The sequence below is a fragment of the Oryx dammah genome, unplaced genomic scaffold, assembly GCF_014754425.2.
Source record: "Oryx dammah isolate SB20612 unplaced genomic scaffold, SCBI_Odam_1.1 HiC_scaffold_11, whole genome shotgun sequence".
In the NCBI taxonomy this organism is placed as follows: domain Eukaryota; kingdom Metazoa; phylum Chordata; class Mammalia; order Artiodactyla; family Bovidae; genus Oryx; species Oryx dammah.
Window position 1 is genome coordinate 41658713 of NW_024070195.1, and position 26236 is coordinate 41684948.

The window sequence follows — 26236 nt, forward strand, 5'->3', positions numbered from 1 at the left end:
GTGCACTTAGTTAAATTAACAGACACGAAAACAGCTCTCAAGCTCCACTATGAAGGGGACGGGAGCAAGCCAGTGCCGCACGGGGGCACGCGGAGCTGGATGCTAAGTAACTCTAGTTGCTGGCCCTCTGGGTAACTCCGGGGGAGCAAGAGAGCACACGCACTGGGAAGGGGCCCAAAGGGAGCCTGGCTCTGGTCTCAAGGCTCAAGGGCTCTGCAGAGACAAGGAAGCAGCAGCCCCTGGGATACTGAGGAGCTAAGTTCTTAAGTGACCCCAGAACTGAGTTAGCACAGGAGGCAGGATCCGCACTTGTCTAAGAATATTCCTTCCAAAGGAGTAAGCTCCAGGAGTTGGTGATGGACAGAGAGGCCTGGTGTGCTGCAGTCCATGGCGTCGCAAAGAGTTGGACAGGACTGAGTGACTGAACTGAACTGAACGGATTCCTTCCAAAGCCTTAGGTCCACACCCCTCCAATGACCCAGGTGAGGAAACTTTCCCTCTCGGGCCCTGCTACACACGGGGGCACAGAAACGCCCCCGCCCCAGAGCCGTCAGCTCCCTGAGCGCTGGCTGGAGAGACAGCGAGGCGGGGAGGCAGCCTGACAGCAGGGCAGGGAGAGACCAAGGCAGAGACGTCAGAGGGGGATGAAGAGCCGGGGAGGGAGCCTGGGCGGGAACCCAAGGGCACAGCCTGGCTTCCGGGGTGAACAGTGAGGCTGATCTGGGGGTACAGCAAGAAGGGGGGCTCAAGGGTCTGGGAACCTGGCTGGGAAGCTTCACAGAAGCCAGTACAGAAGGAGTCCCTGGCCAAGTTCGTGCCTTGAGCGCTCACAGGGGCTGGTCCTGCTCACCTGCCATCTCTCCCCTACACGTGGAACCAGCTGGTACATCAGGAAAACATGGGCAGAGGGGAGAAATAAACCGACGGGAGGCGCACGAGGCCGTCCCAGCACTGCCCCGGAGAGGCACAGGCCTGCCGCTCAGCCTCCGTTTCCAGCCCAGCCTGAGCTGCTGCTGACTCCTTCCCGTTCTCCGCTTGTCCAAACTCCCAGCCTCGAGCACCTGCCACGTGCCCGCTCCCCACTCCACCATGCTGTCCAGCACCCTTGACTCCCTGGTGCCCTGCCTGGTGAAGGCACAACCACAGGATCCCTCCCCCTATACCCAGAGCTCAGAGATCGTGGGGGCCCCTCAGAGAGTGGCTTTTGAGGCCCCTCAACATCAGGCCCAGCCTCCCTCGCTGCCCTCTCTGGGTCCTGCCTGTCTCTGCCCTCTCTGGGTCCTGCCTGTCTCTGCCCTCGAGCTGGCCTTGAGCTCACCACAGACAGTGGGGGCCTCTCCCTAGAGTCTTTCCAGCTCCTGCAGCCTCTACAGAACCTCCAGGATGGCATGGGGAATGTAGGGGTTCAAAGTCAGATAGCTCTGGGCAAGTGTCCCGGTTCTGCCACTTCCTGGCAGTGCCTCCACCCTCGGGGCCCAGGGCCCTGTTTGCGACTTGATGGGCACCTGCCTCAGGGCTGAGCGCCAGCTCGGTGCCCGGCAGGCGGTGAACCCTGGGTGAGCGCGGCATCTCCTCCACGCCCAGCACTTGGCACTCGCTGCTGTTACCAGTGCTGTGTGTGTGCGTTCTCCTAGCTAGACTGTCAAATTCGTTAGGATGCCTACAGTATCTGCTTATCTGATTTCAGAGCCATTCCTTGTAGGAAACGCAGAAAATCTATTTCACTCTCAAAAAGGAAACAATGCGATAATCCCCCTGAGATAACGAACAGTAGAATACATTTTTGGCTTACTCCCTGCACTTCGAGATGCTCCCTATTTTGAAAATTAAGATCATGTTGCACATGGATTTTTGTGTCTCAGTTTCTTCACTCAGCACTCCAAGGTGAATGTTTCTGCACATCAGACAGTCCTGAGAACCTTTCTAAACGTCCACCCGACCCCAGCGTGAGGAGTGCTGCTGCTGACTCCACGACACTCCAGGGAGGGGAGGCCAGGCCAAGTCCCAGATACTGGACCTGCATCAGCCCGCTTGAGCTGCACACTCACCAACCACCAATTACCTTCTTTCCGTGCTGATTAAATGCATTTCCTCCCTTCTCCTGAAAAAGCCCATTTCCTGAGGACAAGATTTGTGGCGAAACAAATGGGACTGGCTACGATGCTCGAGCCAGCGCGGTGGGCGGGCCGGCAGGCATGTGAGCCGGACTTTCCGCCCTGGCTCCTGGGTTGGGGGCAGCCTCTGCCCCCTGTGGGCAAGAGAGTGGGAATCAAGTTCAAACTGCAGCACTCACTCGTCTGGCTCAGGCCTCACATCACAGGAGGAAGAGCCAAGAGAAAGAGGGTGTTGAGCTTAGACAAGACAGGACCCAGGAGGCCGTGACAGAGGTCTTCCATTTTCTCATGGCCTAAGTGTGCTCTGCGTGGCCCCCAAAAGTAAACCTGGACCCGGGGACAGAAGCCACAAGGAAACAGATTTGGCTCAGTATAAAGAATGGTCTAAACCAGCCTGAGCGATGTAGAGCATGAAGGGGCTGTGCCTTTGCAAGGGGGAGGGCCCATCCCTGGGAATAGGGCAGAGCTCATCTGGAAGGACCTCGGGCACAGAGGGGACGATGAGACCACGTGGCGTTAAGGTCCCCTCTACCCTGGGAGGGAGCCGAGTGACTCTCACAAACGCCCTAGACCCCTCCCACAACTCAGAGGACCCCCTCACAGGGAGATTCCATAGCAGCCCTCGGTCTCAGACGCTCCTACTACATCTAGAGCCTGGCTGGCTTCCTGGGGGCCACTTGTGCATTTTGTAGAAGAGTCTCCAGGGCCTTTCACAATGAAGGGAAACATTTACAACCTACTGAAAACCAAACCACACAGGGATAATGCCACCAGCTAACGCGGTTTAAGTTACACCATATGGAACGAGGGAATGTTTCTAAACAAAACACTCCCTTCTTACGTGTTCTCTTCCTCTCTTTTCTGGTTATGAAAACTTAATTAGCCTTGCAGCCCATGTGGCAACTTACATGTAATCACCCAGGATGCTGTGCACGGCCACTCAGGCCACTGAAGGCCTGAGAAGCGACACGCTGGACTGAGGCACAATCAGCCTTCCTGCCTCCCAGCTGCCCCTCTGGAACTGAGAGGACAGAGGGGAACAGCTCACACCCAGGGCAGCAGGAGGGGCCTGGAAGGCCCTGGAAGAACTGAGCTGCAGGCCTCCCTCAATGAGCCCCTTCCCAAACAGAACAGGCGTGTTCCGACAGAGGCCCCGCATCGTGCGTGGATGCCTGGCCCAGGGCCAGACTTCTTCCCCAGGTGCCTGCCCAGCTACTTTCTGGTCGGAGCACAAGGGGGGGCAGAGAAGCAGTCTTAAAGGAGTTTTTATACTCAAGGAATGGGAACCTTAGCCTTTCCAGACCAGCAGGAGGAAGGGTGAGAAGTCATGAGCTCAGCCTCTAAGATCCCCCAGCACAGGGAGGGGACACCCACGGCCACCCTCCCTCGCCCACCTGACGGCCAGTCTGAGGAAGGGCCCTGCTCAGAAGCAGAGCACTGAGGGCCCGGTGCCCTCACTCACTTGCTGAACACTCACCTCCGTTTGGGTTTGGTGGCCTTCCCCAAGGAACCCGGTAAGTGAGGGATTAGGTTATAAGAACCATAAATATACTTAGTTCAAGTTTAAAAAAAAAAAAAAGCTATTTAAAACCTAGTATTTTTAAAAGCTGAAAAATAAAAATAAATAAATAAAAGCTGAAAAATAACTGGCCTCAAGTTGGCTTGGGAAGGTGGCTTGCAGCAGCCTTCACTGTCTGCCCTGGGACACAGATAGCCTGGTGGGGTGAGCTGTCCCAGTCAGGGTCCCCTGCAGTGCCTTGGGCCAGCTCCCTGGGTGGCCCGCTACTTGGGAGGTGCCCAATGCCACCCCGTCAGTGAGAGCCCCACAGAGACCCATGCTGGACAGGAAAGGGCAGGGGGAGCCCTGGGTCCACTGACCACCACCCTCAATCATAGCGGCTGAGGGGGCTGCGTGGTCAGGGATCTGCTTCAGGGAGCGGAGGCACCTCAGTGTCCACTCGGGACTGCACCCTGGAAATCGTGAGAGGTGGGACAGGCCCACCAGGAAGAAAGGAACCTCAAACCAGCTCCCAATACAGCGCGGGCAAGAAGGCGACTTCAAGCATCCAAAAGGCACCACTCCCACTCCCCCAGCCACCAGTAAGAAACAGGCCGTGTACGTGGCAGCGAAGCAGGACCCTCGGACCCAGAGTGCCAGGTTCGTGTCCTACCCCCCCAGTTCCCAGAGATGTGAGCATGAGCAAGAAAGACACTCCACTGCTCTGGATCTAGAAAACGAAGACAGATGTGAGTGCACATCTCAGGGCTGCTGGGAGAGTCAGTGAGCGCCTCCCGGCACCCAGAGTGCTAACAGGACGCATCAGCTCTGTCCCCACCGCTGCTCGATGTGGGGGAGGGCTTCCCGAGGAGGGTCAGGCATGGGCACCCCGCCCACAGCTGCTTCTTGGACCTACACAGGGAGCCCTGGGTTTGGACCCAGGGTCCGGAGGGGCCCCGGCTCCACAGAGAGGACACTTGGGTTTTTCTCTCTGAGTTGTTGTGCTTTGCAAGAAGAGAGTGCAAAGTTACGCCTCAGTAAAGCAGCCGATCCTTCCCACCCCCACTCAGCCTCCGGTCTGGGCCACCCATGAGGCCACTAGCCCACCACCAGGGCTTTCTGCCAGAAGCCTTCTGACTTCAGTGACCACAGGCTTGACAGTAAAGTTTTGGGGAACAAAGGGAGCTTCTGGTGTCTGGCTGGGATCTGAGACCGGGGATCTGAGAGGGCGACAGGAGTGGACCAAGGGATGTGTCAGAACACTGCTTCTCCGATGTGTACTTGCAAAGAGTTCTCCAGACAGGCTGTGCCCAGAGCGGTGCTGACAATGCGGCGCCGCCGCCGGGTCTCAGCCGCGCGGCCCCTCTTCCTGGGACATAGGTCTACGTACAGTTTCCACCTCCAGCGGGGCCTGGGGTGCGGGAGCGGCCTCCCCCAGGGCTGGGCACTCACCAGGAAGCGGACATCGTCAAAGCCGTTGAGAAGCAGCCTGCTCTCATACTGCTGCAGCCCCACGGCCTCCAGCCACTCCCCGACGCTCTGTTCCAGCGGCCGCGCACCTGACGAGAGAGGAATCGGCAGACGCTTGAAAAGGGAGAAACCATCGAGGCGGTAGCAGCGGCACTCGGAGGAAGACAGATGGCACCGCCACACCATCGTCATTACCACGGAGCAGCCACACTCGGGACTGGAGGCAGGCGAGCGCGGGCCCACGGCCCCTCCTCCGCGGGTGGCCGCAAGGGCACTGGGCGGCCGCCGCCCACTCCCACGCCCCCCGGGGTCCGGCTGCCCGGGGGACAGGGGAGCCGAGCCCCCAGGCTCTCTGGGTCGGCGCTTGTCCGCCTGCACGCAGGAATTTCACAAAGTCCGCCCCACGGGCCCCAGAAGGGGCGGGGGACGAGGGACCAGTCCCACGACCTTGCAGCCCAGGCCAGTCAGGGGCGAGCGCGCCTCTTCATGCAGCGGAGGGACACAGGCACAGCGAGGACTCCGCACACGGCCCCGGGCAGTCAGCGCATGCAGCCCAAGCAGCAGGACCCCGGCCCGCGGAGAAAGGAGACTTTTACTTGTCTTCCCCCAGCAGTCCCGGAACAAGCAAACCATGGCCACCAGGCTTTCGTGCGCAGAGGCTCAGGGCGGCGCGGGCCGGGCGGGCGCATGGGCGAGGGCTGGGGGCTGGGACCCCACTACACTCCGGCCGCCGCCGGGGAGCGGGCCGTCTCCCGGGGCAGGTCGCTGTCCGCCGGGCTGCCTTCCCGGGCGGGGCTGGGCGGCGGGGGTTGGGCGTTCATCTTCCTCTTCCGACGGTGGCTGTTCCCGTGACTAGCCTGCTCGGATGGAAAGCAGGCGGACAGATCCAGTTCTCAGCTAAAGAAGACAAAGCCCAGCCCAACACAACAGAGAAAGGCAGCGGTCCTCCGTCATCTGAGTGGCCCGAGCCTATTTCCCGTTCGGCGCTGCTCTCTCTCTGGCCGAGTGATAAAGGCGGCAGCTGTCTTCCCAGCGTCTCCGGGGCTTGCCCCCCTCCTCTGAAGATGAACATGAAAGGGAGGACCTCATTTGCTCTGCTCCTCCGGTAGGACCGGGAGCCTGCCAGTGCAGGGAGGAAAAAAGTTCAGCCCTTCCTGGAAGACCCTGGATGCTCTGAGCTGATCACCTTAACCCCATCTACTTCTCCGGTTCTCATGGGCAAGAAGAGATGAAAGAAGGAAAAAGGAGGACCAACTACAAAAACGTCACCTCCGGAGAAGTCTTGACGCGGTGAAAGTCATTCTGGTGTTCCCAGCACTTTCTGCCCTGTGGGCAGGCCAAGTGGCTTGGTTAAGGTAGGAGACCCTGGTGACCCACTGTCCCAGGCTCCCCTCCTCTGTCCTCTGCAGAACAGATGGTGGTCAGGGCCCTGGCGGCCGGCCTCCCGATGCACACAGTAGCAGCTCTGCAAGATGCTGAGTCTGGGGGCAGCCTGGGCCCCCCTGCCCCAGAGCGGGGCCGTCTGCTCCAGGAACCTCAGCAGTGGGCTTCTGTGTGCCTGTGAAATCAAGTGTTCCCCGGCCGCTGATTCATTCCTGCTCGTAATCCCCTGGCCAGGCAGCCGTAGTCCCGCCTGCTGCTGGTGGCTGTGCGTGCGTCCAGAACTGCTGGTGGCTGTGCGTGCGTCCAGAACTGCAGCAGAATGCTTTGTCTAAAGGCTCCAGGGCTCCACGCTGCCTGCTGTCGGCTCCACAGTCCTTGCTCACTCTCGTAACGTCTGGCCCTCCCCCTCCTCCCCTCCCTTCCCCCCGCCCTTCCACACTCAGGAAAATACATCAGGGATCGGACATCGCGGCAGAAGCTGCTGCTGCTGCCACCAAGGGAGAAGGAGACAGCAGCCACCAGCACGGGAGCAAAAGGATGGATTCTCCAACAGATCCTCCAGTATTGGCTGCTGGCCAGTGTGCACATGTACGAAAGCCAGAGACGGCCAAACTTTACCTCCAACTCCAGGGGCTGCAGACAGCTGATCAGGGAGAACAGAGAAGGAACGTCCTACAGTTTTGGCCGATAGTTTCTAGGACAGCCAGACAGGGGACAGAGTGACACTCTCCTAAGGGCACGGCCTATAGATGAAGTCACACCCCCCTCCTATCACTTCAGGAATGACTGTGCCTCTCTGCCAAGAAGATAAGCCATGAGGTATCACAAAAACAGGTGATACAATAAGGACAGGACAACAGAGTTCTCAGGTGAGTGCACCCAACAACTTAGGAAGTGGCTTCTCTCCAGGCTGTGAGAACCCAGCAGAGAAGCGCCAGGCCCACAGCAGGCTGGCCAAAATCAGGGGAGGACACGGCTGGGGGCACCAAGGGCAAGTGGGAACTGGGACCAAACCTCCAGTCCAGCCGCAGAGACCCAAACCCGGGGACTACACGCCACCTCTAAACGTGCTGGGAGACACCTCCTCCCCAGCAGGCTGGCCTGCTGCTCTCCCAGGACACAGGGCCCCTGGAGCAGCCCATGTTCAACACCTACTCAACCACTGAAACGGCTGACGGCAGCAAAAGAAAGTCAAGCGTTTTCTTTCACTGGCTGGACAGCACAGGCCCTTGGTGAAAGCAGCAAGGCCCGCCCTCCCTGGATTCCTGACAGTGGGACGAGCTGGCAACAGGCCTGTCGGGGATACAGGTCACCAGCTCCAGTGCCAGCCACTCAGGGGCCCACGGCCCAAAATGAGAATGAGATTCAAGCACCATCTTCGGGTCTTGGCTTTCAGGACTGCGAAACCAGTCACAGCGGGCAACACCCTGCTTAGCTAAGGGCTGCCTGCCTATGAATCTGCTCCTCCTCCTGGGACGGTGACCCCTGAGCCCAGATCTCCTCTCCTAGATCCAGAAACCAAGGACGGTTTAAAATCTGACGCTGACCATTCAAAATGAACACGAAATCTACTTGGAGCTTAGCTGAAGGCTGGTGCTCCCTGAGGTCCTGGGGAAAGTCCCCCCTGACACATTGGACAGAGGTTATGGGCAGGCCAGAGCCCCACTCCATCCTTCACAGTCCAGTCACCCCACAGATACTGCAGGCTGGGACTCTGCAGTGCGGGTGGACGCACCCTCTGCTCAGGTGGCCACCTTTGTGTACTCACCCTCAACTTTCCTAAGCTGGGGTCTGGAGAATGCTACTCAGTGCTACTAAAAACACTGTGTGTTGGGACCCAGAAACCTAGGAGGGTAGCTGGACCATCTCTCGCCATTCACGTGGGTTCATGGGGGCTGAGATTTGGAGGGTGGGGCCCACAGGGCAAGGAAAGGGCTCACTGTCACCAAGTCTAAGAAGAAGGACTCTTCCAAAAGAGTGTTTTCCAGAAGGGCTGTTGCATCTCCTGATTCACCAAAGCCAAGAGGTAACGGCCTGCTTCTGCGCCAACCTCTCGAGCACACACAACTGATGTAAGCTCCTCAGATGCAGAGGGGCACAGAGAAGCAGAGAGCAGCCTCAACTGAACTGACTGCAGCCAACCCATCCCTGCTGCCCCTAGAGAACAGCTTTGAAAATGGCCACAGTGTCTGTCTTGGTCCTAAACATTATCCCCAATAAACACTTGCTCCTGGCAAAGCCTGCAAACCACAATTAAGCTCCCCAGACTGTATGTATTAACGTGCCACGAAACAGAGCCACAAACTCTTAGCCAGAAGAGCCACGTGTGCAGACTGCCTACATAATCCATGACTGGTAAAGATGGACCCAACCCAATCGGGCCTTCTCTGCTAGAGCCCAGGGAAACAGGGCTGCTGAACAGAGGGTGGCTCAAGGAACCCAGTGCATTTCTCAATGTGAGGAAGTAATTGTTTCATGGACAAAAACAAGCACCGCTTTATCTTAAGTATTTGTATGTATTACTTATCCTTAACAAATGAAAAGAGGGTACGATTATCCAAATGTCGTAGATAGGAAACTGGGCTCAGAGGGAGTGAGCACCTCACCCTGGACACACGTGCATCTAGAATCCAGCTTTGAGACGGGGCCGAGGCTCCCCACAAGGACTGTGGCCTCAGTAGCAGCTTCCTCGCTGAGGTGCACACTTCCCCGTCATCCACCGGACTTCCTGCCAGGGCCAGGGGCCCATGTGGGAACGGCCCATTCCACTCTGGGCTCACAGAGCAGTCTTGGAAACAGCCTCCCGACTGAACAAGGAAGCTGCCCTTAAGTGCAGAGGGCGCCTTCCCTGATGATGGGAAGAGGCCAGCTCCTCAGCTGCTGTCGGCCCAGGTGCCCTGTGGGCAAGAGTGCCTTCAGAAGCTTAAGGGGAGGGTGTGAGAGGTGCTCTGAGAGGCACCGTAAGAATGTCACCTCACCTGAGCAAGCTGTGTAACCATAATTCTACCACCAAGGAAAACAGCTCAGGTAGGGCCTCCCTGGTGCCTTTGTTTCAAAGGCAGGTAGAGCTCACCTGTAGGGCTTTGAAATGAAAAGAATACCCCAAGTAACAGTGCTCTGAAGTGAACATGATGAATAAATGGAAAAATGGAGAAACAGACACGAGGAGGCAGCAGCAAATCCAGCCCTCCCAGGCGATCAGTGAAGAGCCCTTGCCAGGGCAGCCACCGCCATGGGTCAGGAGGGCCCAAGCCACGCTCCCAGGGAGAGGCGGAGCCGCCGGGGAGGCTGGGACCAACTCAAGGACCACCCCCAGTGAGCCAACCAGAGGAAGCACACGCTCAGGAAAATAACCGTGACAGGCATTCCCTTTTTAAAATGGAGCTTCCTCACAGACAGCCTAAGATGCCTCTGTCCACTTTCCCCTCCGCTATGCAAAAGGAGTCATGGCTCCTAAAATCACAGCTGGGTGGGCGGTGTAGACGCGAGTATGACGTGGTCTGGGCTGACCTCTCTCACCCCTAAACGTCTGTCCTCTGGGTCAGAGAAATGTCTGAGCCGGAAGGGAGCAAGAGGGCTGCGTCCCACGGGGGAAATGGCTATGTGGTACGGTACCTGAGATCCTCTGCTGTTCCTGAGAAAAGTCGATCCCTTCTCCAATAGAGCTCATGATCTTCTCAATCTGAGATAGAAGAGAAAGGAACAAGACAGGCTGTGAGGCTCAAGTCAGTGCTGCCAGCTCACCAGCAGCGCGTGCAGGGGCAGGCCTCCAGGACTTTTCCAGATGATGCCAAGGTCCAGCAGTGACCTGCAAGGTTTCAGAGCTCACACTCAGGTCAAGAAAGGCTCTTCTCTGGCCTCTGCCCCCGAGGGTCTGAAGATGTGCCCTGAAGGGAGTGAGTGGGTAACAATCGGGGCTCAGCTGCTGGAAACGCCCAAGAGCCTCCCTTCCGAGACAATTTATACATCACTTCCCCCACCCTCCAGCCTTTCCAGACCCAGTGGAGACCGCGTGGAGGGTGCAAGAGCAGGCCAGGGCAGGCGCCCTGCACAGCTCCTGCTAGAATCTAAATTCCATGAGGACGGAGGCTGCACCAGCTCTGTTCCGGGCTGAACCCCTCGCACCTGGAGCAGGGCCTGGCAATTCGTAAGCACCTTATAGATAATTGCTACTGCGTGACCACCAGCTCTGAGGTGTGGGGACATTTTCCAGAGCTCAGACCAGCAGAGCCCTGGAATGGGCATGTAACCCTGAATGGAGGAGCTTTTGCTCCCTGGAGGTGGGCAGTCCTGCACACAGCTCTGCACTGTGGGGAGAAGAGGGCAGACACTTGTCCTTCCCCTGGATCACAGCACACAGAACTGGTCTCTGAGCAGCCAGATGTCTCCAGCATCGCCCCCACCCCCATGTGGACCACCTGTCCCAGCCATCTGGCTTTGGTCACCCGGAGCCAGATCCAAGCCCCCTGCTCCAGGAAACCTGGCCAGGGGCAGGACCAGGCGGGGGCAGGAGGAGGAGCCGCCCCCCGCCCCCGCCCCCAGCGTAGTGGTGATAATGAGCTCATTCACTGCTCTTTTTCTTAAGAAAGGAAAAAAAGACCTTCTGTACCAGGACATGGATGCTTTTTCCTCTAAGTGCAAGTAAGGAGCCTTAGGTCTGACAGTCAGAAAAATAACAACTCTCCAGTCAGCCTCCAGCTGGCACACAAAGGGAGAGCATTTGAGCCTGGCTGAACAACATGGGATAAGCACCTCCTCTACCCGGCAGCCAGAGCACAGGAAGGTCTCCTCCACCACAGAAACGCCTGCTGGCTCAGACAGGCACGCAGTCCCGACTGTTAATGCGCACATGAAGTCCAGCCCCCGGCTCTGTGAAAGCAGAGGAAACACTTCTCACCCAGATGGCAAACTTCATTCACCGAGCAGCCCAGAGGCTGGCATGGGAAGCAGGTCTGCCGCGCCCCTCCAAGAGAAGGCCCCTCCCACCCAGCCCACCCCAGAGCACCCCTTTCTCTGGCCCTGCCTGTTTCAAGTGCATTTGGCTTAAGACCTGGCTCTAGACGCTCAATAAAAAGTTGGCTTGCTCCCCACTCCCCTTCTGTTGTTCACAGTGCTCTGATCTAGTAAAGTTTTAAAACGTATTTTTACTTATTTTCGTACAAGTAATAATTTGCATGATTCAAAATTCAAAAGATGCAAAAGGTTATTCAGAGAAAGGCCTCTTTCTGACCCCTGTCTCCAAGCTGCCTATAGTTCTTCTCTCTGGAGGCAACCAGCATAACCAGCTTCTCAAGCATCTCTCAGGTCTATTCGCAAGTAAGCAATTATGTGACTGTACTCCACACCACCCCCCAACTCTGACAGAGCTGTTCCAAGTGTGCTGCTCTGGATCTCAGTTTTTCCACTTAATAATACATTCTGGAATTCTTGCCACAGTTCAAAAAGAACACTTTTTTCGTTTTTTTAGACGATGCGGTATAGTCAGCCAGTGTTCACCAGTCTTCGGAGAGGAGGCACACATGTGGCGTTCCCAATCGTCTCTCTTTCTAAACAGTGAATACCGCTCCACATACACCTTTGAACCCAAGTACGTCTGTAAGGTAATTCCTAGTTATTTCCCGAGAGTTCTTCCAGACACAGAATCTGGAGTTAGCAGCTCACAGGTCATACAATCCCAGCTCCCACACCACTTTAGTCTAATGGGACTAAAGACCTCCCAGGGAGGGGGCCCTGGCTAACTCTCCCAGTCAGTTCGCCCCATATGCAGACAGCACCAAGTTATAGAACATTTGCCTTTCTACAGATTTAAACTTTTTCCCCTGATGTCACCTGCTCTTCCATAGAAAATGCTTTGGGATACGTGGAGACAGCTCTTGCCTTCCAGATAAACTGCTCTCCAATCCCCAGGCCACAAGGCCTGACCTGGCGTCTAATGACACACCGGTCATTACAATGCAGAAGCCTCACACCTGAGCAAAGAGCAGGCACTCAACAGAGATCTGCTGAGGTGCCTTCTGTTTCCTTTTCTGCATTTATAGGAGAAAAGTAGGCTGCTAAGGTGAGGAAACGTCCTTACATGGGGTGTTGGGTCATCTCTGGAATGGGCCTACCAACTGGGATGCCTGAGGGGGTAAATGTGGGAGAACCACCACAGGAAACACCAGGAGGGATGGAATCCAGAGTGTTCTATCTACCCTTCTACCCACCAGGCCTGGCTCATGGCGAGAGGGGCAACTGACTGATGAAAAAGCCCAGTGTCCACTTAGTTAATGCCAACAATGAAAAGCTACTTTCCCAAGGCCACACAGTCAGGGTGGGAAAAGCTCAAGTGGAAGATGACTCCAAGGTGTCTTTTTAAATAAAGTCAAGTCTCCTACATTATATATTTCATGATTATCATATGATCAATCACCTAACACCAAAGCCCCCACTGGCCTGTAGAGTCAGTGTCTCCTGGTTGCCCAGTTCATGACATTCTGCCAAAGGCCCTTTTGAAGTCAGGGGGAACAAAGCTGGACACCTCTCTGCTCCGCTTCCTCCTGCAGGCCCCAAGGGTCGCCCTCGGGACAACTGTAAGTGTTCAGGAAGAGTCCAGCCTCCCCAGCCGCTGGGTGCTTTGGTCCGCAGCAGGTACACAGGGCACTCTCAGAGCCGTGCCATCCAACCTAGAAAGTGCACTTTGTTTTCTGTGAACTGTGGCAGCTGAGGCCAGCTGCAAAGGTTCTAGTTTACAGAGGATCTGAGAGTTCTCCCAACAACTTGAAGCCCAGGAGCCCTTCCAGCCTTGGCGAGAGTGCAGGGTGAGGAGGGAAGTGGCCGTGACGTCCGTGCGGGCAGAGACTGGCACAGCCCTGCCCAGGCCCTCAGCCCGGGCTGTGGAGGCTGGAGGAGCTGGACCTCATCACCTCTCCCTGCCACAGCCCTGGGGCCCAGGACCAGCAAAGGGGGAATGTGGTCATTTCTGGACAAAGAGGAGCAGCCACAGAAGACAGATACGGCTCTGATCCTCACACTTCGGGTAGTTTAACTATTTAGGCTTGAGTTAAGAAGCAATCTGATTAGGCTGTTTTCTCAGAAACATTCTGCACCTCGGTGGAATGTCGGGGGAAGAGGCTGGCAGAATAGAACAGAACAGTTCAACATTCTCTGGTTTTTTATTGCTTAGGATCCGTGACATTTTTGGAGAGAGGTGGGAAATGGCCACGCTTTAATAGTGCACTTCATGTCAACTCTATAAAGAGCTTGTATTTGTGTTTAGTAAAGCCTGAAAGTTATCACCATAATGGACTCATCTATTCTATAAAATGCTTGCAAATATTCCCTTTTCAGCAAGTATTCAGGCTTTCTTTTTTTCCTCCTACCTGGGCTGTATAAAATATGTTCCCTGTATGGCTGAAAACAACCAAAACCACACACTAGGGACCCTGCTGCCAAGGCCCTCTCCCATCTGCTGGTTCAGAACACAGGACCCCAGTGCCCACAGGCTGGCAACAGGAAGAGACACTCTATATAATATACAGACAGGTTCACTCTCCCGTCACCATCACCTGCCTGCCAGGAGCAACTCAGATCATGCCAGGCTTTTCCATGGACACTGGGAGTGAGGGGAGGGAGAAGACAGCGCCTGCGGGGGAAAGTACTTCCTGGGCTTTGCTGGGTCTTCTATGCCCCGGAGGTGAGTTGGGTACAGGCAGTCCAAGGAGGACCACAGCCTTGGGACAGCGAGGCTCCCTCCTAGGAGGTAGCACAGGTGAGAAGCAAGGGCGATGTGCATGGGCTCCATGTGCAGAAACGTTGGGAGACCAGGAATCAGTCCGGTCCTAAGACGAGCCTCAGCGAGAGCAGGAGGGCAAAGGGATCACCTTTCTTCTACCTTTTGGGGCAAGCAGGAACACGAGGGGAGGTGTTTCTGGAACTGAATTTGGCTACTAATGTCAGACACGTCCCCCCAACCCCCACCCCCATCTATTGCCCAGTGAGCTGTCAGCTCCCGAGGACCCTCTCAAGAGTGACAGCTCCTCAGGGCCCTCCTGTGAGATGGAAAACACACAGTCCCGCTGGGCCTGTACCACCAGGACGGGGGACGCCGTCTCTCTCTTTTGCTGCCCCAGAGACTGACTCCTTTATTGGCCTGGAGACACCCCACACTTGCACTGTAACTTCCCCACTAGCTGTTTTATGGTATGTCCCGGGGACCCAAGAGGCCCAATGAAGGTGAGGACCCTGGCTCAAGCTGTTTCTTCTAGAGGCCACACGGTGCCTTGACCAGAGCTGGTTTATGAAGGGACCCGGTGACAAACGAGTTACCACTTGTTAAATGCCCAGGCCAGCCTCGGCACCTCACCAACACGGTAAGAGGGGAAAGGCCTGTGACACCTCTGGACCTCAGTCTGGACTCTCTAACTCCCTCCCGCATTTTTACCTTTTCCCCACCTCCCTAGGTTGCTGGCACAGGGACCTCACACCCCACGACTACCAGCTGGCCCCTTCCCTCAACAGTCCTGCCCAGCCTAGCTCACTGCCAAGCGAACTTGCCACCCCATCTCTCAGGTGAGGATGCTGCAGCTCTGCCCACAGGTCGACACCCAGCGCCCACCCCATTCCCCACCGATGGCACTACTCTGAGGGGCTGAACCGGGCCAGACCCCCTCCTCAGGCCAGACGGCCCTGCTCAAACAGTGGCCCCCATTCCCACGTGCACAGGCAGAATCCTCGCCTCCCCAGAGGCCCAAGTGACCGATGATGCCAGACTGCCTGCTCCGCGGTGCGAGGCTCCCTGATGCTGCCGCCACCACCTCCCAGCCCAGAGAGCACATAAGAATTCATCGCCATCTCGTCTTCTGCCCTCAGCAGCAGACAGGGCTCCTCCACCCAGAGCGGGATTTGATTCCCCACATTTGATAAAGGGTGACCAACCAGGGTCTGAGTTATTTTTTCCCCTCTCCCCCTAGACTGAATTGCACCAGGCCTTGGAAAGACAAGGATGGATTGAAGTAAATTATTTGTCCTGATTTTCTAACCCAGTCAACTGTGTTTAGGGGAGGGAGACAGGACTGGAGGGGGAGGGGAGCAGCTGCCGGCAGGGGATGAATGAGTATCTGCAGTGGTGGGTGGGTAGGGGGGCTGTCCCTCCCCAGGCAGCTCCACCAACGAGTCACTTCTCCTCCATGGAGCACAGCTAGTCTCCGGCTCATGTCGGGGGCTTTGGACCTTTGCCATATTTATAGTATCCCCATCTGAATCCCTTTTACATTGTCACCTTCCTTCTCAATCTCACTTTTCCTATGAGGCTGAGAGACCACAGAGCTGTTATGTTTCTGAAGTCCCTGTCCTTTGGTCTGGGACACAGGCTCAGATGAAAGCCTGTGCATGTCTGCCCCAGGCTACACTTCCTGACCCCCATCTAAGTCTCCAACTCCCCTTCCCCTCCTCATTTTTATCGTTTACACACCTCTTGGGTGGCTGATACCCACCGTGCTCCCCAGAGTATCGTGCACCCCACAACTACCAGCTGGCCCTTTCCTTGACCAACGCCCATGCCCCAGACCGGCCACTTAGCGGAAAGTAAAGGAGACTTGCCAAGTGACCTTCTCGTGCTAGCACAGCCTCCTCTACAAGGACTCTTAACTAAAAGCCCCAAGAAACTGCTGAAAGAAGAAAAAAGGTGGGAGACCTAGATTCCAATTAACTTTGTTACTGCTGCCACAGAACTCTGGGTTATGCACCAAGTATGGGCTTTAATAAGTGGGACAAGACTCTAAAAGATTAATGAGGATTATGTATTTGGGTTCCTGTCCAATTTATGCAATCTACTTTCTATCCAGGAGTAGGCTGGTTTGGGGGAGGAGTGAGGAGGAAGCCGCTCAGAGAGGTGCAGTTCTCTCACATTGGGAAATCTGTCTCTTGGTCCATCTTTGGTTTTTCTTTTACCACCAGCAACCTTCCCTTGTTGGTCCTGCTCTTCCACAGCTTGAATTCCACTGCAGTGCGCTGCACTGTGGGTCTGGCTACAGATTAAAGTGGCCCAAAGCAAACTCCCTAGGCGCCCACTCAGGATTGATTTCCTCAGCAATATGACCAGGGAGAGAAAGGGTTTCTTCTGTATCCATTGGCTCCTCAGACTCTGCAGGGGCACATTTGCCATGTAATATCAGAGGAGACGAATGTGGAATTTTGAGCACCAAATTATATACACTGAAGAAGTAAAAAAAAAAAAAAAATTACATATACTTAATACAAATACACTACCAATATCCATCAGATGCCCTGAGACTTCCTACAGTCTGTCACTCCTAGTTATCTCTGTGAAATAGAAGTGGATGAAGTTGATAAGAGTTCCCCAAATTCATTTAACATCACTAAGTAAAATCTTTCAGATAAGCCTTATACAAAAGAATACACATTGCACTGATTCCATTTATATAATGTTCCAGAAAAGGCAGAACAAACATCCAACATTAGGAAGAGGAGTTGCTGGTGGGGTAGGAAAGGGTAAAGATTGACTGGGCAGGGATATAAGGGAACTTCCTTGGGTGATGGTAATATCCCATATCTTGATAGAATTTGGGTTATACAAATATATGTACTTATCAAAACTCAGGGAAAGGTGGACTCATGGTTTAAGTCTTTCATTTGCATTAACCTCCCCTCAAATTAATAAACAAATACCAAACTCTAGATAATGACATACATGTTAAAATGTTTAGTGATGACATATACTGATGTCTGCAAGTTATTTTGAAATGCATCACAATATAACATCTATTTTTCAGAGGACTGAGGGCTTAACAGATATGAGATAAAGCAAGAACAGCAAAATCTAATTGCAATCTAGGCTGTAGGTGGTGAATATACAGGCATTCACTCACTGTTCAAAAGTCTCTTTCAAGTTTTTGTATGTTAGAAGTTTTTCAGAATAAAATACTGGGATAAAGATCTCTTTCAGAATCAAATCTTTTAGAGAATAATAAATGGTTAAGACCAACGCTGGTCTGAGTTTCTTCATTTGTAATGAGCTCTGCTCAACATGCTAATGAGCAGAAACATGCCCAACAGGCAAAGGAAACAAAGAGAAAGGAATGTGGGAACTCTGACTGACTTCACCATTATTCCCAGTCACAAAGCTTCAGGGTTAAGGGCTGTCAGCCCTGCTCCTCTGCAGTGTGGCATTCTCTCTTCTGGAACTCGGCTAACCCCCGACTTGCCGGACTGAAAACTCAATTATCAGTGTTCCCAGGGATGAACAGGCCCTGGGAAATTGGTTCTTATTAATCAGACTCAAAAGACACTGATCCCTCCTTCGTTGGGCTGCTTTAGCACGATAAGCAGCACATTAGGATACTTGGCTAGTATCCTCTACTGCCCAAAATCAATCAAATGGGATCAAAGCCATCCTCAGAATACTGCACGGGCAAGAAGTGTGGACCATGCCAAGAGCTTGTTCAGTGACCCCCTTCCTACTTCAGAAGGTCATCCTGAAAATCAGGACAAGTGCTCACAGCAAGCAAGGTACCCTTCTTGGAAAGGACTTAGATCAATGCTGTTAACATTCCAGCTTTCCAGGGTGGACAGGTTCCAGGGCTAGGTTCCCGCAGGGGGCTGCCGTGCCCTCTGCGTTACCAGCTGGGGCGGGGGTGTGGGCAGGGGGACGGCAAGCCATCCCATTTAATGCTTTTACATTTTAACGTATGTATGTTTCTGGCTGCACTGGGCCTCGGTCGCTGCTCACAGGCGTTCTCTAGTTGCAGTGCGTGGGGGCTACTCTCTAGTTGCGGTGCACAGGCTTTTCACTGCAGTGGCTCCTCTCGTTTCGGCGCACCAGCTTTAGGCATGTGGGCTTCAGCAGTTGTAGCGCACAGGCTTAGTTGCCCTGTGGCATGCGGAATCTTCCTGGACCTGGACAGGGATTGAACCAGGGTCCCCTGTCTTGTAAGGCAGTCTTCACCACTGGCCCACCAGGGAAGTCCCCTCCCATTTTAATGATGAGGAAACCAAACATCAGAAAAGTTAAATAACTTTTAGCTTAAAAAAAAAAAAAACTTTTAGCTTAAAGAACATGATCACAGAGCTAGAAATATGTGGCCAGTGCCTGATTATCTTTCTAATTCAACTTATTTAGGGCCTAACTTCTACTCTAGGAAAACTCAAGAGTACAATTTTAAATACATGGGACTGAGAACACTGGAACAAGAAACCTGAAGTCAAAATCCACTTAAGGGACTTCCCTGGTGGTCCAGTGGTTAAGATTCTGTGCCCCCGCTGCGAACAGCGTGGGTTCAATCCCTGGTCAGGGAACTAGGATCCCCTATGCTGCCCAGTGAAGCCCCCCCCAAAATCCACTTATTTAGTTGTGGAATCTTGGGTAAGTCATTTAACATTTTTTCAATTTCTCTTTCTATAAAATGTGAACAAAAAAACGTCATTTAGGCAATCACCGTTACAGGCAAATTACTTGACTTCTCATCCTTACCCTTGTGGCTCAGCTGGCAAAGAATCCGCCTGTAAGGCGGGAGACCTGGGTTCGATCTCTGTGTTGGAAAGATCCCCTGGAGAAGGGAACGGCTACCCACTCCAGTATTCTGGCCTGGAGAATTCCATGGACTATGGGGTTGCAAAGAGTCAGACACGACTGAGTGACTTTCACTTTCACTTTCTTTCATTTTCTCATTCTTAAGCCTCAGTTTCCACAAAGGCAAAATGGAGACCTCAACATGAGCCTGCTGTCAAGATCTGAGACAGCACATGAGGAGTGAAGTGTCTGGTTCCCAAACAGAGCTGCAGGGTGGAGTTAATTTACTGTGACACGAGTTTGAGCAAGCTCTGCACTGCCTGAAAGACGTGGGCTTCCCTGGATGACATCACCCTGGGAGGAAAGACAAGGTCCTCTCGGCTGCAAGCACAGATGGCGAGACCTGATCCTTCTCTAGAGGCAGTGTCTGTCTACCCCGGTTCCGGGGAGACCCGGGGCCTGCCATGTCCCTGGGACCCGGCAGGAGGTACTAAAGTGCCTTCTTAAATTAAGTCCTTGGAAAAATAGGGTTGAGCCTAAGAGCCGTTTAGTTTTCGCTCTGTAACCCACTTGAGCAGATGTCAGCCTCCCTCATGCAGAGAAACATCTGCAGTCCTTGTGAAACCACAGAGGCTGGTGGAGAGTCCACGCAGGCCCTTCCTCACCCGCTTCAGCTTACAGAGCTTACATGGTGTTTGCGCATGTGAGTCACAGTCATCTGGTTCCAGAGGAAACAGAATTCCACCTAAAAACAAGTTAATCAAAACCCAGATTCCTTTGTTTAAAAAAAAACAAAAACGACTGACCAGAGGTAAAGAGGTTCTTCCTTCTGGCAGAAACTGTTTGGAACATGCTGCGTGAACAATAGCTCACATCCTGGACGCTCAGCTGGAGGCTGCTTCTCCATTCAGGACAAAATGTTTCATGTGAGGGAGGTGACGCCTTTCTACCAGGCAAGAGACAGAGGACCAGGGACAATACTCAGCAGAGAAGAGGGAGGAGGGCTAGAGGCACCAACCCCTCACCTCAGAGAACTCTGGGGGAAACACGTGGACTCGGGGAAATCATGTGGTCACTGGTGATAAGGTGACACCTACCCTGCAAGTCTGTTAATGATTTTGCTTAACTATGGTTTTTCTAGTAGTCACGTATGGGTATGAGAGCTGGATCATAAAGAAGGCTGAGTGCTGAAGAACTTTCAAACTGTGGTGCTGGACAAGACTCTTGAGAGTCCCTTGGACTGTAAGGAGATCAAACCAGTCAATTCTAAAGGAAATCAACGTTGAACACAAACGGGAAGGACTGATACTGAAGCTGAAGCTCCAATACTTTGGCCACCTGACGCGAAGAGCCGACTCACTGGATGAGACCCTGATGCTGGGAAAGATTGAGAGCAGGAGGAGAAAGGGGCAACTGAGGATGAGAAGGTTAGATAACATCACCGACAAAATGGACATGAATTTGAAACTCTGGGAGATAGTGGAGGACAGAGGAGCCTGGTTTGCTGCAGTCCGTGGGGTCGCCAAGACTCAGACACGACTTAGCGACGGAACACACACACACAACTGAGCAACAAATTAGCGACTCGTTAATCGACCAACGCTACCCACATCCACAGGGATAGGAGCCTCTCAAGCACATCCGGAGTCTTCTGCTTCCACTGGCTAAGGGTTCTGCTCACTAAGAACCAGCTGGGATCATTTCCAAAAATGTTTAAAATGGTTATATGTGTGGATAGAAATAGGCAATTAAATTAAACGCTATAGAAATGAAACAAGTGCAAAAAGCTGTTTCAGTGATGACCAGGTAGATGTTTCCAAGAGACTAATTTTTAAAAATGTGTTCTTGAATTGTGTTGTTGGAGAAATAAACTGTAAAAATTTCTAAAAGAATTCTATACTCAGAGGGCTTCACAAGTGGCTAAATGCTTGCCTCACGAGAAACTCTGTCTAAAAGTCTGAATCAATCCTCTATTGTAGATGTGATACATGTAATAAAGAGGACAGAGAATTCCAAATTAGCAGGTCCACAGAGAAAGAAAAAGCCCCAGCTTCACAAAGACTAGCCTACATATCTATGCGTTGGGGTTAAATTACGTTTGTATTCTTTTTAAGATGACTTCCTCCTTTAACAGAGTTCTGTGATTAACCAACAACCCTCGTCCTGACTGGCCACACAGACAGCCTCCCAGGTGGAGCTGGCAGCACTGTCTGACAGACTCTAGTCTCTGCTATATCGATACCCTGAGCTCTGCATGTAGGAATTCTCAGACCACTGTCATTATCAAGTAAGCCTAGACTCCCACACAGAGTCCTTCTCTGGCTGCTTCCTCCAAAAGGCATCTCTGCAGAGGGCTAGGAAACAGTTCCAGGTGACTGGAGCATACTTCAGCCCTTCCTTTTTCTGCACTGACCCACTGCCATGGTCCAGGGCCAAGCAGCCTGGGCTGTATGACTGCTTCTGGTTACAGAGCAAAGTCCTGGGTTCTTACGTACTACCAACTCAGAGGCCACCTCACACAAGTCAAACCTCCAGCTTCTACTCATGGCATCGGGCACGTGACAATGGGAACAGCCCTAGGCCCACCCGGATCTCCAGCTGGGAGCACAGGGACAGCCGGGCACTTTAACCGAGATGGGTCCCCTTATGTCCGCCTGTTCCCCTTCCCCTCCCCCGGCAGACTATGGGACACAGAGGCAAAGCAACCAGAGTCCTCTAAGTCTCAGAGACGTGTTCTAAACTTCAAGGGCATCCAAGGTCATCCTGAGCAAATAACCTGAGCTAGGAACTAGTCTGTGCCCTGCCCCAACCCCAATTGGCTGTGCAAAAAAAATCAGGAAAATATCATCCTTATATCTCCTAAATATAATCAGGGAAGATAACACACATGGAAATCCTCTGTGGGAATGGCAGGCACATGGAGGATAGCTCTCGTGCGGGTGGGAAGCCGTGCTCGGCGGTGCAGACAACAGTGAGCCCAAGGCGCCCGACCCTGGCTGGGCTGGCGTGGGCCTGCCTCTCAGCCCACCGTCCTCACCAGCCCGTGCCCCACTCAGGATCCCCACTGTGGGGCCGCCCCTGCATCTTCACCCGACTACTCCCTTCAGGTCCAGCTCGAGTCGCCTGGGCTCTTCCACGCCGTGTGGTCTAATAGAGCAAAGTATTCTGAATCAGAACAAGGCTTTATCCTTGGCCTGAGACTTTGGAAAACACATGACCTACCTGAACCTTGTCTGTAAATGGAGAAATACCTGCTTCGAGGTACGAGACGGGGATTAGATGCGATAACAGAGGGAGGGTGCCCGGCACACAGCGGGCATCTAATAGCTTCGGTGCTCTGCCAGCACCCTTTGGGGACTGAATGCATCCCAGGTTTCTGTCTTCAGATCCTTGCGGCAGAGGTAGCCTGGCCATCCTAACACAAATGTGTCCATATAAATATGGCCCAAGGAAGTTCCTGGTCCTTTGACATAAGCCTACCACACCTCTTCTGCTTCTCTTGTATTTCCCATGGGTGCTCCTAGCAAGTACTGAACACTGGCCTGGCTGAGTCAATACCCCGTGGAAAACACACAAGGACTTTTAAAGTGGTTGCACCTTAACAGGTTCTTAGGAATTTGTTCAGGACATACATTTTTCTTTCATCTGAGACTTTTCCTGAAGAGGAAATAAGAGGGGGAAAGTGACGGCTTTCCCCATAGCCATGCAGCATCTTGCCTCCTAATCCCTCCACTGCATCCTCACCGCATCACTGCAGGTTCCTGCCGACATCCTCTTGCACCTCAGCCCTGTGCTGACCGCAACCACAAGGAAATGTGACCGATCCTCTTAAAAAAAAAACCAAAAACTGAAAATACTTCTTAAATTCCAGACAGTATATTTTATAACAGTGTAATTTCAACACTAATAATAAATGACCCATCCACAACCCCCCCACCTAGTTCAGGAAACAGAATACAGCCAATACAACACCGCCCTTCCCGGGTCCCGGCCACCCTTCCCTGCCTCTGAGGCCACTGGCCTCCTGCAGTAAATGCGGTCATCCTCCTGCTTTTCCTTACTGTTAGCCGTCCATGTCTGTGCTCCTAAGGAACATGGGTTCCTGTCACTCTTTCCTGACCACGTGGACAGGAGCACAACTTGATGTCCCCAAAGGAAGACTTCAGGTTCTGGGACCAGAGCTCAGGCACAGGGCTGTCTCTGGCTGGTGAGGAAATGGGGTCCATGGAAAGGCCCAGCATCTGAAGACACACCAACACACCCCCGGCTTCTCATCCGGCTGGCAGGGTGAGGTCACGTGCCTTCTGGGACTGAGAAAACCCACTCCCTACATGGGCAGCAGCATGAAATGACTGTGGATTAAATGCCATGTTCAAGTACACAACCACACCAACCAACCAGAAAGAACACAGCCTTTCCCAAGCAGTCTCAGTGGGGACCGCCCGCCCTGGGAAAGCCCTGGGGACCTGTACTCTTGGGCCTGTTGGCAAGGGAATCTGGTGTGTTGCGATGACAGAGTACTGGACTTTCTCAGGAAGAACATGAAAGGCTGCACTCGGGAGAGGAAAGGCAGAAGAGACAGTCACGCTGCCTTCTCCACCCTGTGAGGCACTGGGAGACCCCTGGGGCCCCCCACCCTGCAGAGACCATCTCTCACCTTGGCTCGCACCAAGATTCCAGAGCAAACACAACCCACTAGTCCCAACTGTTCCTCAAGTATTTATCAAGGCCAAGACTGTTCCCCAGGGGCTGGGGTGTGCGTCTAGGAGGGAGGGCCTTTGGAAAAGGAGTGGGAGCTAGCCTCAGGACACCACCACGAGGGAGAGGTTGTGAGACGAGCCAAAGAGAGACCGAGTGTATTCCTGCTAGTGTGAGACCCAGGGCAGCCATTACTTAAAAATATTTCTCTACCATCTCTACTGTTGGCTCTTTCTGCCAGTCTGTTTCCCATTCTCGTCTTGTTTGATAAGCAATAACAATTTAAAAGGGGGCTGCGTGCTTATTTCAGAGGCAGCAAAACTGGGAGACAACTTCCAACTTTGTCCCTTCGCAGAGTTCTGGAATAAGAGGAAAGAGGGAGGAGACAGTGGGGAAGCATTCTGAGCAGGTGTGCTGGCTCCAGGGGTCCTCGGAGAGGAGAAAGGAAGGCTCCCCGACGCTCCAAAGGTCCCGGATCCAAGGTCAGGGGTCCCAAGCTTGTCTAAGATCTACCTTTTACAGAATCCAATGCTTGAGTGACAGAGGAACTCAGAAAGACAGTGCAAGTTCAGACTGCAAGAGTTTAGTACTCACGGCAACCGAGATCAACAAGATTTGTTTTTCTCAAGTATCTTTGAGCTCAGGTCGTGTGTGTGTGTGCGTGCGTGTGTGTGCGGTTGTACACACACACATCAGAATCTCAAACATGCTCTTACACTGTTGAAAATAAACAGGATAGCTTTAGTCAAAACTGTGAAGTACGAAACCTCTGACTTCCCTTTTTTCTTTTTATACTTTGCTTCCAGAAGTGAGAATAACTAAGTACAGCTGGTTTAAGGATTAACAAACTTAGCCCTTTGTGTCAATGGCAATGGAGGCCAGGAAGGCTGGACCAAGTGAGGTGGGAAGCCACAGACTTGGCCAGCAGGGGCCTCAGAAAGGATCCAGATGAACCCATTTTGCAGGTAAGGAAACTGAGGCTCAGAGTCATCCACTGACTTCACCAAGGCCATGAGAGAGGCCACACAAGGCTGACCCTTGCTTTCTGCCTCTGTTGAGATGCCCCACTGACCTGGCAGCTGAGCAGGCAGCAGAATACAGAGTAACCCTTGGTGAATACACTTTAGCCTCCAGAGGGCTAAGTCCTGAAAGAAGAAGACCTGATGCAAAAATAAGCTTCTCTACATCCTGGGACACTTGCCTCTTTTTAGAAAATGGCTTCTGTGCAGAGCACCATGTTGTCTTGCTTCAACAAGGAGACACGGGGCAGTGGTCCTTAAACTCAGCAAATGTGTGGGCCATTTTCCCCTAAACTGGGATAATGGGAATATTACAAGGTTGCCTTTTCATCATGACACATAAGGACTTTAAAAGCGAGCACGATGGAAGTATGAAGGAGGTCTTTGTGATGACAGAACAATTCTGCACCTTGACTATGGTGATGGCTATACGAACCTACACACAAAAAAACTGCACAGAATCACAACCCCCCACCCCCAACTGGTGAAATGAGAACAGGGTCTGTGGATTGTATCAAAGTCAATTTCCTGACTCTGATATTGTGCAAGAGTTATGTAATGCATTATACTATTGGCAGAAACTGGGTGACGAGTCCCAAATAAAGGACCTCTCTATACTATTTCTGCAACTCTCTGTGAATCTATAATTATTTCAAAACAAAAAATATGAATAAAGGACAAAATCTTAACATGAAAATTTCTTTGTTTTATAAAAGGACACGTAAAGTATAAAGTACAAAGGATGAACATATTTAAAATTAAGGCAGTTGGCAAAAAAACTGCCATCAACACCACCATGACACTCCTCACTGTCCCCAATCTTCTCCTTTTATAATGGACCAGTCAAAATTGTTCTGAGGACTATCTTAGTAAGAATGCAAGATTCCAGTCCTTCATCCTCAGCAGCCTAGCAAGCAAACTCACTGTGCCGACAGACCCACTTGAAGGGGGCCTGGCACTCTCAGCCGGTTCGGCTTCAGACCGTCCTCTGCAGCCGTGAGAGGCCGGAACACAGAAGTGGGACAGGATGGGGTGTGCTCTGAGGCTGAGGGGGCGGGGGGATTTCTGGCAACAAACTGAAGCTTCCCTTCTGCCTTCTACTCTTCTGACCAGCACCCAGAACCTTCTGCCTTCCCTCTTCTCCTCCACCAGAGCAGAGAGACTCACCGTCTGCCATTTACAATCCCGAGATTTCATCATTTGCGCCACCTGCCCCTCACGGGCTCAGACTCTGAGACCCAGGGTCCGTTCTCACAGCACACGCTCCTTGTCCTCCTGCCGCCACCCTTGGCAGCTGCTCTCAGAGCCCTGAGGACTTGCCTGCCACATTCCTGGCAGCTCCAGACCCTAGGATCGGGTGTGTCCCAGCACCACGGTGGGGGTCCCCACAGACTTCCAGGCTGGGGGACGGGTGTAGCCAAGAGAGCTCAGGAAACCTTAGCCCTGGGCTACTGACAGGGTAGCATCAGCATTTATAACGCCCTGACAAGCCTGGTTTCCAACTATAAACACCTGCAGCTCTCTGCGGGCTCTTTCCGGCTGCCAG

The 26236-nt window shown here is 53.1% G+C and overlaps 1 protein-coding gene across 4 annotated transcripts in view; it reads right to left on the reverse strand.

Moving 5' to 3' along the window:
* The window catches only part of ANKS1A (ankyrin repeat and sterile alpha motif domain containing 1A), a 168744-nt gene that overhangs the window by 18037 nt on the left and 124471 nt on the right, over positions 1 to 26236 (reverse strand). For all 4 annotated transcript variants that reach the window (XM_040249062.1, XM_040249061.1, XM_040249060.1 and 1 more), the window contains 2 exons: positions 10081 to 10147; positions 5065 to 5171 (listed from right to left, as the gene is read on the reverse strand). In XM_040249062.1, coding sequence (XP_040104996.1) covers positions 5065 to 5171; positions 10081 to 10147 — 174 coding nt within the window. The remainder of the gene's footprint in view (positions 1 to 5064; positions 5172 to 10080; positions 10148 to 26236) is intronic.